This window comes from Poecile atricapillus, chromosome Z, assembly GCF_030490865.1.
Source record: "Poecile atricapillus isolate bPoeAtr1 chromosome Z, bPoeAtr1.hap1, whole genome shotgun sequence".
Taxonomy (NCBI): Eukaryota; Metazoa; Chordata; class Aves; order Passeriformes; family Paridae; genus Poecile; species Poecile atricapillus.
This window is the reverse complement of record NC_081289.1, coordinates 110040803-110054826: the sequence shown is the minus strand read 5'-3', so window position 1 is coordinate 110054826 and position 14024 is coordinate 110040803. Positions and strand designations below refer to the sequence as shown.

At 39.6% G+C, this 14024-nt stretch overlaps 1 protein-coding gene across 3 annotated transcripts in view; it reads left to right on the top strand.

Moving 5' to 3' along the window:
- Window positions 1–14024, top strand: part of LOC131573054 (transducin-like enhancer protein 4) — a 97843-nt gene that overhangs the window by 70392 nt on the left and 13427 nt on the right. For all 3 annotated transcript variants that reach the window (XM_058826633.1, XM_058826634.1, XM_058826632.1), the window contains exon 9: window positions 13618–13737. In XM_058826633.1, the coding sequence (XP_058682616.1) occupies window positions 13618–13737 (120 nt within the window). The remainder of the gene's footprint in view (window positions 1–13617; window positions 13738–14024) is intronic.

Genomic DNA, 14024 nt, shown 5'->3' with positions numbered 1-14024 from the left:
GCGTTTTTACTGATACAAGGAGTACTGATTATTCCTTCCTCATTTTTAAATTTCAGTCTAGCATATGTAATAGATCCATTTTGGTGATACCGGAGTACCTCCAAATCTTCAATCCTTGAATCCTCACAACAACCCTGTAAGGAAAAGATACACTCTCTAGACTTCTGAAATTATCCTGCTTTTATAAATATTGAACTGAGGCATGAAGAGGCTTAATTGACTTCATGTGATCAGACAAAAGAGCAGACTACTAAACCTACATTTCCAAAATATAAACAGTTTCCCAGCCTCCCCGCTTTAAGACTTTAGCTCAAGCATCAATGTTACTTTGTGATCCATCTGGACCTAATTCTTCCTTTTGAAACCTCACAGTGGTTTTGAGGCCCATTCTTGGCAAGTACATGCATGCTTCTAGTTTGACCACTTGACGGTCCTTTTGAGCTACTTCCAGTTTTATTTGACTGTCAAATCTCTGCATGTTTTTGCAGAAGACAACTTTGGTTGAATTTTCATCCTTCCTTCATGCTCACTTACATTGCTCTTGTGTTTCTGTGGCTCCTTCCATACCATTTTGTTGGACACAGGACTGGAAGGGATACTGAACAGGTTTGCAGATGATACAAAACTGTGAGGAGCTGTTGACTCCTCGAGGGCAGGGAGGCCCTGCAGAGAGACCTTGACAAGCCAGAGGACTGGGCAATCACCAACCATACCAAGTTCAACAAGAGAAGGTGCTGGATCCTGCATCTGGGATGGGGCAACCCTGGATGTATGGACAGACTGGGAAATGAGATGCTGGGAAGCAGTGTCAGGGAAAGGGACCTGGGGTTCCTGGTCAATGGAAAGCTGAACATGATCCAGCAGTGCCCTGGCAGCCAGGAGGGCCAACCATGTCCTGGGGGACATCAGGCACAGCATCACCAGTGGGGCAAGGGAGGGGATTGTCCTGCTCTGCTCTGAGCTGGGGCAGCCTCCACTCAAGTGTTGGGGGCTGGTTTGGGTGTCACAATATGAGAAAGATATTAAACTGTTAAGGGAGCATTTAAAGGAGGTGAAAGAGGTGTGGCTGAAGTCTCTTGTTCTGTTCATCCTGGAGAAGAGGAGACTGAGGGGAGACCTCACTGCAGTTACAAATTCCTCATGAGGGGAGGAGGAGGGGCAGGCACTGATCTCTTCTCTCTGATGACCAGTGACAGGACCTGAAGCAGTGACAGGGGAGGTTTATGATGGCTGTTAGAAGGAGGCTCTTCTCCCAGTGGGTGGTTGGGCACTGGAACAGCTTTCCAGAATAGGCACAGCACCAGCCTGACAGAGCTCAAGAAGTGTTCAGACAGTGCTCTCAGGCACATGGTGTGACTCTTGGGGTTCTCCTGTGCAGGCCCAATGATCCTTGTGGGTGCCTTCCAACTTGGCATAGTCTGTGTTTCTGTGATACGTAGCAGGATCAGCAGAAGCCATAGCACTGTTGGGAGGGTCATGGCAAGGGGAGTTTGTGTTTGATTATGTTGCTCACCCTGGGCTAACCAGCTGTCACACAGCATATGTGCACTGTGCTACAAAGCACAGTGCCAAAGCCGTGGGGTTAATGTTAGCCCATCTTAGGAACACATCACCCACCAGCAGCGGTGACTCTAGACATCCTAGCAGCATGCCTGAACTGTTCCTTATTGTGTTACTTCCAGCCCAGGGCAGGCAAGGCTCTGTCACTTGTTGTACATGGAGCAAGATTGTTCTGCTGCAGATAAGGATTTTGGGCAAAGTGCTCCACTGTTAGCAAGGTGCCCAGCAAGGGCTGCTGCACAGCTGAGGACTCTTCCTGCAAGGCTGCTGTGGGGGAGGAGCCCTAGAGGTGGATGTGAGAAAGTGAAAGTGCTCGGTGGGAAGAGCATGCAGGCAGGGAAGAAGGATTTCCATCTATGGGCTGGAGCTTTGGATACAATTGTGCCTGCTGTGAAAGAGTTCGTTGCACTTTCTTACTGTAAGGGCTCCATCTGGTCCTCTGGGTGTCTTTAAATGAAAATTTGCATTTACTGTCATAACTAAAGGCTGTGCACAGTGAGCATTCTGATGGTCTTGTCCATCACAACTAATAATGAAAGCTTGTCCTGCACTCGAACCCTGCAATAAAAGAGTCAAGGAGAGGCAGTGAAATAAAGGGGGACAGACTGGACAGGTTCAGATTCTGTCCCCTTGTTAGCAGGAAACATCAGTGAAGACCCACTTTAAAATTCAAGATTTTATATCTTAAAACAGGACTTAGTTCATAACTGAGAGTAAGCAAGGTAGCAGTGGAAGGAAACTCAAGCAGCCCAGGTGCTGGTCAGTAAAGAGTGGTGTGACTTCCAACTCAGCATCTGAAGTTCTTGCTAAAGACATGCCGGCAGTGCTCCATGTACTCAGTGTAGAGCCCCACTCACTCTTCAAATTTAAAGATGATGTGTGCAGAGATCATCATTGTAGTCAAGCCTTGCATTAAGAAGCACTTTGCCAGCTATTCTGACTAGTGCTTTGAAAAAGAAAAATCTTGGCAAGCTATGGAGAAGAAATGCACTGACAAACTTGTAATTTGAGATTTAATAACTTCCCAATAGAGAAGGCCATTTTATAAGTCATCCTGTGCATTCATCCCAGCTGCCTTTTAGCCTTCTCACCTGGATCAGTCTTTACAAGTAAATTCATTCCTGACTGTGCATAAGATCAAGCTGCCTATTTAGGTATCCTTGAAAGTGTGGGTGTTGGTTTTTGCTGTACTCCAAAGCAAGTAAAAAAATGCTTGTCTGCACTGTTTCACCCAGTCAGTGGGTGCCTAGAGGAAATTATATGTATTGAAGAAGCCTGTGGAAGCTTTCCCTTAACCCTGTAATTCCAGCTTTTATAGTGCTTCTTGGGTCTTTGATCTCCACACTCTTAATTGGCTCACAGGGAGATTATTTACAGTCAACAAGAAAAGTACCTTGAACTTGTCATTTTAATAAACTTGTTACTTGCCAGCTTCTCTAGAGGCATCCCACATGGAAATAAACATCTTTCATTTTGTTTTATAAATAAATTTTTAAAATTGTTTTCTGGAACCTTGATGAAATATCAGGTCTTTGCAAGTCTAAATCTACACCATAGGTATTGCTTGGAAACAGGCTTGGTGTTCTTTAATGTGTACTTAATGCTAGATTAGAGAACATAAGACTTTTTTTTAGTTCCCTGTTTCCACCAGTTCACTTCTAAACTATTTAAAATAAAGAGCCTGAGCATGTATGGTATTTTTGCATATATGCGAAATGCATATATGGTATTTTCGAGGTTTTTAAAACAGATCCATTTCAGCATTAGAGTTTAAGTAATTCAGCAAAGAAAAATTCAACTCAGGATTGTGTAGCTGTAATAATAATGTGTTCTATCAGTCTTCCTTGGAAACGATTCCTACAGTAGAGTTGAACCTAGTGAATTATGTACGTAATTCAGGATTATTTGCCAGGATGCTGTTTTAGGGATATTACTGTATTCTTCCCTTAAAAGTAAGTGGGAGGATGAATCGTATTATGAAATACTTAAATGAAAGATAAGATTCTTCAGAAATTACCTAAAATAAGGGATAGGGATAGGGATAGGGATAGGGATAGGGATAGGGATAGGGATAGGGATAGGGATAGGGATAGGGATAGGGATAGGGATGGGATAGAATAGAATAGAATAGAATAGAATAGAATAGAATAGAATAGAATAGAATAGAATAGAATAGAATAGAATAGAATAGAATAGAATAGAATAGAATAGAATAGAATAGAATAGAATAGAATAGAATAGAATAGAATAGAATAGAATAGAATAGAATAGAATAGAATAGAATAGAATAGAACATGTGTGCATGCCAAGTTAATGACATTTAACTACATGTCAGAGTGCAGGGGGAGTACAAGAGAGAGATTTTTGCTTTTTTTTTTTTTCCTCTAACCTAAATTAAAAATGTATTGTCTACTCATTGCTAACATCAAAACATTTTCAGCTAGCCTGAAGTAAGTATTTGATTGTGCTTTTAACATTTAAAACATTAACAGTGTGACCTATCTAAAATAAATAATGGAAGGCCCTGAGAAGTAAAAGCTACTGCTGCTTCTCTTGGCAAAGCTCTATGATGTTCAAGAATTGTAATGCATCTAAAAATCTGACAGAAAGGACCACATGTTTTATTTTTTCAGTCTTCAGAGTAGGTGTTATGCTTATGATGTGCTTTTAGATACTAATGTAACTGCTTTAAGGCTGACTGCAGAATCTGTGTTCCCACCACTCCTCCATCCCTTCCACTTAGCAGAGTCCTTGATTTGAAGAATGAAGCTGGGGACCCTTATTTTTGCAGCAGACTGAGGTCCAGATTCAGAGTAGTGCACAGTACGCATCTAAAGTTCAGCACATATGTACATTCCTCTGATTTCTTTTTCTGCTTTGTGACTTCCGTAAGATCAAAGTGTGTGCCTCAAATCTGGCATCTGCTCAAGTGCTTTCCTGAATAGGAAATGGGATCATTTCCTGAACAAGGGTCTTGGGGACACAAGTAAGTGAGGGTAGATGAAGTGAAGCAGATATAATGGACTAGGATATTGTTTTGGCAGAGAGGAAAATAGTAGCACTCAAAGGTTTTTTTATGGAAGATATTTTTAATAGATGGTTGAGAGAATGTTTTGTTTCAGCATCAGCATGGCTTGGAATCTGCAAACATTTAATAGCACCCAGTCATGTCTTATTCACCCACCCAATTAAGAGTTTGGTTGGATAATTAAATTCTATTTTCAGTGGACACTTGCCGGTGGCTGTGGCTTCCTAAATTATGTAGGGTACTAAAAAAGCAGAAAATAAACCAAGTCTTCAGAAGCCACACAAAATCTAATGGAGAAGAGAGGACCAAATTGCTAGTCTCTTGCTTAATACCTGAGAAAAAACATGTGGACGTGTTTCTGCTGACAGAAGCAGTCAGGGTGTGGAGTGGGTGTTTCTATTGAATTTTAGGGGGCTTTTTTGAAATCATGGTAGCATTTTGAAGGCTGCTTTTTCTCCCATCACTTTTCTACTGATCAAGTCAGGAACAAAGAGGATTAAAAACAAGGATAAGGGAGATAACTAGTCTGAACATGTAGAAAGAGTTCATCAGCTATATTTGTGAATTATTCGGTTAAAACAATAATTTGCTTTGTCTTCTTATCATCTCCTAGGTCATCTCTGCAGCAAAACAACTATAAAATTCTTTAGAGACAAAGAAACAGAAGGGAAGAAAATGAAAGTGTTTCTCCCTGGAGAGTTGATACATATGGATAGATTGGAAGGGAACAGAAATGTAAAAACTCAAAACTGATGCCTTTGCCATGACTGTAGCCTTTGTTAGATAGAACCAAACCTGAAAATGTTCTGGGGGCTTCTGTACATGATGGAGGGAAGCTAAATTGAGTGTCTTGTGGGACTGTCTTCAGATGTGATCTCTGTGGTTATAAAGCAACAAAAAAAAAAGGCTCATTAGCACTAGGCTAGATCCTTCTGGTCAAAATAGAAAAGAGATAGGGAATGTAAATCCCAGGAGAAAGTTGTTAGGATCTGTCACATGAAAACTGAATCCACTTAAATATCTCTGGAGAAGGCAGCACTTAAAAGTCTGATCATTGCTGCTTGAACATGGGAAATCTAGGGGGTGTAGATGTGTGTATTTTTTACCTCATAACTTCGGTTGCCAGTACTGAAGGGATTTTTATAGCCCTTGTGCCTTGAGACGCAGCAGGAAAGTGTTTGCATTCAGCTTGGCTCTGTGCCTTACAGTCCATTTTAATCACTTTGCAAAGTGGAAGGATAGCAGTTCTACTACGGTGCTTGGTCTGAAAAGAGGACTCTGAGTGAAACCCAGTTATTCTTCAGAGGGATTTCCTGATTTTTGCAGGAACAGAGTGTAAAGCATACTGACACAAACCTTTAATGTCTATCATAAAACATTCCCTCTGTAGTGTTTTCTTAGAATTCAACCAAGTATCCTTGAGTATTCTGTTTAAATGCAGTTGTGGTGAAAACATAAGTAGTGTTGATATTCTGGAGACATGTTGGATGTTGGCAATTTTTATGCATGTCCATCATTGGCTTTTGAAGAACACTCTTGGTGTGCTGTTGCTTTTCCTTGCCTCATGTCCTTTCAGTGACTCAAAACTTGTAATGCAGGCTGGTGGCTGTTCTCTCTCTTTCATGGTGGTGAGCCCACAATTAAGTTGCTGTATTTAATGCTCCAGCTAGCCGACCTTTTCCTCTTACTCTATGGTTACATGCTTTCCCTTGCTCTTTCTCCCTAGTTAACTGCCCATACCCTGTTCTCTGTGTTTCTGTTTTGTTAGAATTGGTCAAATTGTTTCAGGTCTCTGTTGAAGGAAATAGCATGAAAGGTAAGTTGTTGGAACCCCAAATAAATATTTGAGGAGAGGAGGACTATAGTTTCACATTTCACATTGGCACTGCTTAGTTCCTCAGGTTTCCTTAAGATACTTATGCTGAACTCTTCTGAATTTCTGTAACTTGATGACCTTTGACCCTTCCCTTTAAGTGACTCTGATTTTGGCTAAAGTAACATCTAGAGGCTTGCAGTCTTTGATGACCAACATGCACGTGTGTCTTGGATTTTCACATCTACTTTCTAAAATGCCAGCAGGACATTTTTCTCTGGTAGCATTTCCAGGCTCCTGATGTTGGAATACTTCTCCTTTATGGGATCATTAGGGTTGATATCCTTTGCAGCCTGCATATGCCCTGGGGATCACCTCTCTATTGTCTATATCAGTTGTGCCTTAATTAACACCTTCTTGCAAATCTTTTCACTCCATCCAAATTACGTACTCTGCTGTGCTCTGAAGCATGTATTCTTATTTTGGGGTCTGGTCAAGAGAGGAGATAGAATCAGGGGTGGTGAATGGAGAGAATGGATCAAGTGAATTGCTCTGTAGATTGTGGATGTTTGATAGTGCCTGGGTTGTCCTACTGTCAATTAAATTCAATGTTAACAAAATGTGGGTGAGAACAGACTTCCTAGTAAATGTAATATGTGAACTTTGAGACTTCTGTAAACGTAGCAGAAGTGTTTAACTCTTTTTCCTGCCATCTGGTTCTTTTTCTTTTGTTCCCTGCTGAAACCAGGTCCCGTGTTCAAACTGTTCTGCTTTACCAAAGGGTGTTACTCTTGGCACATTTGATTGCACTATCTTCGTGTGCCTGTGCTAGGATATACTTTAACCTAAACCTGGCCTTCCTTTTTTCACTTTCATCTGTGCTCTTCCACTGCTTGTCCTAAAGCTGCATTAGTTTTCCCCATCCTTTGACCCTCACAGTGTCAAGTAGTGATTAGGCCTTATACATGTTATATCCTTCAGCCAGCGATTAGTGGAGAAGCTTTATTTTAAAGGATTTATTGCAAAAATCCATCTGCAAAAGACTAGCCAGCAGATTTCACCATTGCTTTAAACATCTACTTTTCTTGTTACCAACATGAACCTGTATACCAGAAGGGGGCCAGAGAAGCATCATTACACGCTGATAGGATTATACATCAAAATTGCAAGGCATCTTCAACTGTTGCTGTGTGGCCCTCTCAGCTTTTCCTGCAAATTGATAAGTATATGTTGAAATACAACTGGAATTAATGTGTGCAACCGTAGTAGTTTATTGCTTCATTTTATCACCCATTTCATAGCATCTAGACTTTGATGCTTTTAATTAGCTCAGATTAAATACTCCAGTGGTACCACCAATGGCAAGCAGAACAAGTGTAAATAGTTACATGGGCATTTTTTATGAAGTGACACACACATATACATAATATACAGACATATCTATATTTCTCTTTATGTAATACTTATGAGAACACTTGGATTTTGAAGACTGCTGACCCTACATATTTTTTTTATTCTGGACTTTTTTTATGGCCTTCTTGTTGCTCTTGCAGGCAGCACTGCACATCTAGACTTTGATGTTTTTTATGGCACTCTTATCCTCTAATTAACTTCATTAATTTTGCAATTAGTGAAGTTAATTAGTGGTTAAAAATGCTATATAAAACTTCAAAGTTTGCATTTTAATCATAGTTTGTAATAGAAATAATTATCACACGCTTGATTACAAAACCCAATGCAGTTAGCTCAGACTGGGTCATGTGATATTAAAACTGGCTTTGTTCTGTATCTTTCCTAGCTAGTTAGTTGCATTTTTCACTGACAATTACTGAGGCTTTTCCTGGTATCTGAAAATGCAGCCACAGGGAAAAGACAGTGAATAAAGTGAATAAGACCAAAAAAAAATGAAAATAAAAAATTCATGGTATGGCTGAGTGGAAGTTAGGTTCTGGTTTGGGCAAGCAGAGAAACAGGTTGGAAAAGGGGGCCATAAAATTATTAAAGAAGTCCACCATGACCAGAGTGATACATGTGGGATCAGCACTTGACTAGCAGCCTCCTCTGATGAACCAGTTTGGAAGAGCTGTGGTCCAGGTTGTAGTGCCTGACTGTGTCATCCTGATCATGACCCACTGTCATAAACCTTAAGGTAAGGGCATGGTAAAGAAAATCTGCTTGCCTAAGGGCTGCAAGAGAGTGTGTTGAAAAATTAAAGCAAAGAGGACAAAATCCATGTCCATCCATGCAGATGCTGGGATGTAATAATAACAATAATAGTAATTTAATAATAATAATAACAGTAATAATTATAACAATGCCAGCAAGAAAAAGGCTGTGTAAGTGTGGGTGACTTCAGGAGGCAGAGTTGCTCCATTATTGCAGATGCTCCATTATGGTATGTGTAGATCAACTCACAGCATTTCACACCATCTTCCTGAGTTTAATCAATGTATCTGTGCGTATAGATGTATGTAAGTGAATTCATTTTCTAAACAGATAGACCAGTGTTACCTTAGAGTCCTTTGGCTTGCTTTGGGGGAGCTCTTGGCTGCAGTTTCCTCCCTGAGCACATGGTTTCTGGGCTGTATTTGTGTTGTCTCTTTTTCTTCTGTGCTGGCCTCTCACCTGTCTGGTGAGACATCTCCCACCTCATGCCAGAGCAGTCATCATCTCACCCTTAGGGTGTCAGAAGTCTTAACCCTAATTCCTTATTTTCTTTTTCCTTTTTCTTACAGTATTAGGCAGCTTAGTGCTCCAAGCCCAAACCTAGGGCAGTGCCTGGGTCCAAGCTCTGGTGCTGGTACTTCCATCTATAACATTGGCTTCGGCCAACAAAGCAGTATCACTGCCTGGTCGTTTCCCTGCAATGCATATTGTATCCATTTTTATAGTTTCTTTCATACTTTCAACAGTCTTTATAACAGCAATAATGTCATTCAGATAATTATACTGTAATTGACCTTAGCGTTGAGCATCCTTGGCTTTTACTGCAGTTTGCTTAATACTTCAGTATGGTCAATTATCTTGTAATTCCCACTTTGTTGGGAATTATTGTTTTAATTATTCCACTCCAAATACATCATTTTGGCATAGTAGTAAGGGTACACTGGGGAATGGTCATACTCGTGAATGTTTTAAAGAGTTACCAGCTTTAACATGTAGGAAGGCTTTTCATCTTGTCATCTCTAGTCATTACTTTTAACACTGATTTCATTTAATTATCACTTAGTGTGCTCAGGCCAGGTCTTATCTGGAGAAGTTAGCATATGGGGAGTTGGGGCTTACAGCTGGATACTGTACAATTTGATTTATGATTTCCACACTGATTTCTGCCACATTATGGTGGGAGCTATCTATGTTGATGCAGCTAAATTCCAGTGGACGGTGGGGGTAAAATAGTGTGGGTTTTTGTTTTTTTTTTTCCTAGAAATTTGAACTATTAATTATTCCAAATAGACAGTGAGTATCCTGGTGAGAATTTAATGGCTGCATAGGAGGCTTGCATGGCTCTCTTGATACTGATTTAATTTGCACCTGTATTGCACTGATTCTCCACCAGGAGCAGCACCCTGATGGTGTTGGAGAGAAAACAGCATGGTCCTTCTGGTGGGAGACCATTTGTGTTAGCACTGTGCTCAGTACTGCCCAAAACAGAGACTGAATCATAGCATGCTATGTTCTATAACCTATTGCAAAAAATACTGTGGGTCCAGAACTAGAAAGACACTGTTCCACTTCTTAAGTAAATTTTGTGAACCTGGCAATGTGTTCAGCCTTTCTATAAATGTGTACATTAATTGTTTTTTGTCAGCATTTTGTGGTATATTTACCATGAATAAAAATGTCCTACCGAAGCAGAAAATGAAAAACTGGTATTTTTTGCTCAAACACAAACCAAGTGTAACCTACTTTCACCAAAGAGTATTTCTTCCTATGTCTAATACATGTATAATTATTACATGTAAGCAAACTCAGCATTGTTTAGTAGGAAAATGCTACTCTTCTAGTAGATTAATGCATTTTATTGAAGAAACCAGCAGTGTAAAAAGACTTTATTTCTCTATAAATTTTAATAGTTACTAAAACAAGGACTCTGGCCCATTAAGTTACAGCCTGCCAAGTCATAATGCTGAATCACTTAATTTCTCCAAGTAACTATCATATTGCAGCTTCTTAATGGCAGCTGTTAGGAGAGCACTGATGTTTTAATCAAGGAACAGGGCAGAGTCTGTCAGCTGAACAGTGTGTTTTAATGGGGTTTTCTTTCACAGTCTGGAAATGTAAGGACCTCTCTTGGAGTTTGTGGGTGTGCACATTCAGGAGCCAAGGCATGGGTGGGTACAGGATTATTTTCAGGAATCTGATGTCAGTGGAAACCATGAGGACACTGTTACATCCCAGTGTTTCTCAAAGAAGGTAGGTCCTAGTGCTTATAGACTGAAAAGCTGCTAAATACAATGGAGGGAACTCAGTATGAGTAATACTGTTGTCTCTCATACAGTGAACATAATAGGCATTCAGTCCATAGGAAGCTCTAGACCATAGCTCATTGTCTATATATGTAGCATATCTTTATTACTTAGCATAAGAGATAAATTTAGATCTGTCAGCAAGAGTACCAGAGATCCATCCCATGAAGTCATTGATCTTTACGTGGCAGGTGCATTTCACACTGAAGGGAAAAGAAGGCAGTTCTGCAGGGTTATTGGTAGGCTGGCTCTGTGCAGGGAGAGGGGTGTGACAGTTAAAAGTGGGAGTGTTTAGATTTGTTCTGTAGTAGTTGACTCATGAGGCAAAATAATGTCAGTACACTGGCCTAATTTCAGATTGGGAAATGAGGTTCTGCCTGCTGTTAATAGGTGAGTTGTCTCAGTTTTTTCTGTTTAATGTCAGGTGAGAATACTACAGGAGGATCTTTTCATACTGGTATAAGGTCAGATCCATCAAGCAATAAAACCATTAAGCAGTGTGCATTGCCCCAGTGCCCAATGTGGTGCTCATCCTTTAATGTGCTAGTGATAATTAGCTACTTTATCTTTCTAGTAGGGACCTTCAATTTATTACTTTATTAAGTAGTGAAATCAAAGATTAAAATGGTATCTGTAGCACATAGCTAACCAGATTGTGAAAAATGGAACTGTATGGTTTCAAATTTATGAAAATAAATATTTCTGTTTAAATAAGTGCAGTAGTTTAATTCTTTAGACACCACTTTAATTTGTAGTTTATTGGTGATTATTTTTCTTCGTTTTAAGCAAATTGCTTTCTGTAGGGTGAAGTTGAGAAATAATGAATTGAATTCACATTACAAGCTTCTGCTTTCCAAATTGTAAATGAATATAAATGTAATTGGAGCTTAGTATAAAAATTTTTTGCAAAAGGCTATGCTATATCATTGCAGAAACAAATACATTTTTCAAATCATCGATTCATTTAATGTTGTGTTTCTAGTTGGCCTTTATTTTAAGGGCTTCTGTACCCTGGCACTGCTGTCTCCAAATGTCTTAACATGTGTTGTCGCTTCAGAGTAAAAAATAACTCTGTTAGTTTGTGTTATTTGCTATAATTGTTGATTAATGATCTGCTTTAAAACTAAATTAGTATTTTAAGATGTATTTGCGCAGTATGGGAAGGCACAGACTGTGCTTTCAGTGCTAGCTTTGTTCTAAAATTTTTATTTCCACTCGATGTTCTTAGAGGGTAATTAACAATTACCAGTCAAAAATATGGAAGATTTTTGCAAATTCTACTACTTATTTAATCTGAACTACTGTTCTCAAGAACTGGAAATTTCAGCAAAATGGAGAGGAGGACCTGTGTCCCCGTAGGTAGTAATATTCTTTTATGTGACTTGGACAATCAATAACCACAGCTTAATTTCTGTGCTTAAGTATTCTGAATCCTTACCAAAAGCCTGTGATAAAATAAGAAAAAGAAGAAATTCTGTATTAGCAATGGAACAGAAGTTAGTCAATGTAAATACTAATTTCTTGGTTTGTATTTGTGTTAATAGCTGCACTGAAAACCACAAAACCAAATTGCTACATTGTACAGTTTTATATGGAACAACAACTGTCCATCATGCATGGAGATAAAAACCCCAAACAAGTGTTCCTGGATGAATGGGAGAATCTAAAATCCCTCAGTCAAGATTTCTTTGGTTGTTCCTCACCACCCCAGTAAAAAAAGAGGACAGAGATGGATACAGTCAGCAGAATTTCAACTGACAATTATTTTCTTCTCCATTGCTGTCATTTCCAATTCTGCAGAAAGCCTGAACACACCCTTACTTATGTACATTCAACCACTGACTTCAGAGTGAGATAAAGTTTAGTGCATGCTTAAATGCTTTCTTGAACTAGGGCCAAAAGCTGCTGCTGCTACTAAAATCTGTCCCAGAGGGAACGTTGCATCTTTCATTGCTTCCTTTTTTCGTATATGAAGTTACAGGCTCCACAAAGCTTTGGAAATATGGTAGAATTCGATAAATGTTGCCTGCCTTGTTTAAGGGAGCAGAGTAGAGTTGTTGGATGATAATGCATAAAGCACACATTATCTTCCTTTCTTTCCTGCCCATATGTTTGCTCTTTAGCAATCATTACTAGGTGAGAACTCTAGAATTGTAAGAGAATCACTGAGCCATTCTGTGTTTTGTTTCTGTCTGCTACAGGCATAATCTGTAATTGTAAAAGGCAGTAAAATAAAGTGAGTTTAGGTATTTTCTCCTGTTTTTGCCTGCTTCAAAACTGTTCAGAAGCTTGCTTCTTTCTTTGGTAGAAATCTTCATTCAAATGTTTGCTGAAGTGTGACTTGCCTTGAGCCTCTTTGTTCTTTTTGATTTACACAGGCAAACACACACACATGTGCAAACACGCACCCCTCTTCTGGGACTATTGACTTAACCCTGGATATTTGTAGAGGAAACAAACCAAAACAAGACCAGCGCACAGTATTCATAAAATTCATCCCACTGGCAGTGCAGATAGCCACTGTGATCTGTCAGTTGATCACCTGTTTCTGTCTCTTGCAATACATAGTTCAGTTGTGAATGTGAGACACTTGCTGGGTAGCTGTCACTGGTTAAAACCCAATGTGCTGTCTGTGAGAACAGCTCCAGATCATACTAGCAGTGTAAGAAGTATTGAGGGGTAGTGACAAATGAACCACTCTTGTGAATGAGGGCCTGATGATGCTTTCTTCTCTTTCTGGACTACAGAGCTCTTCTGTGTCTCCCTCAGCCAGTTTCAGGACAGCAGAAAAGCACAGAAATTCAACAGATTATTCTTCAGAGAGTAAAAAACAGAAAACAGAAGAGAAGGAAATAGCAACTCGTTACGTGAGTAGATTGTCTACATTGTGCATTGTTGAAATTCAGTGCTCCTCTCTAATTTCACCTGATTTCTGGTGCATAACCAATTTTAAAATGAGGACCAAATACCCCTAATGTCTCTGCTGGATTAAACACAATTGATACTGTTTTTAACAGTATAAATACAAAGCACCTGGAAGTTGTGTGACAATAATGCTGAACTTTAGGTAGGCTGGGTCTTGTCAGTGAAATCTATCTTGACCCCACTTCATAGTGCAGTGCCACTTTGGATGAAGATTTTCATCCCATGTCCT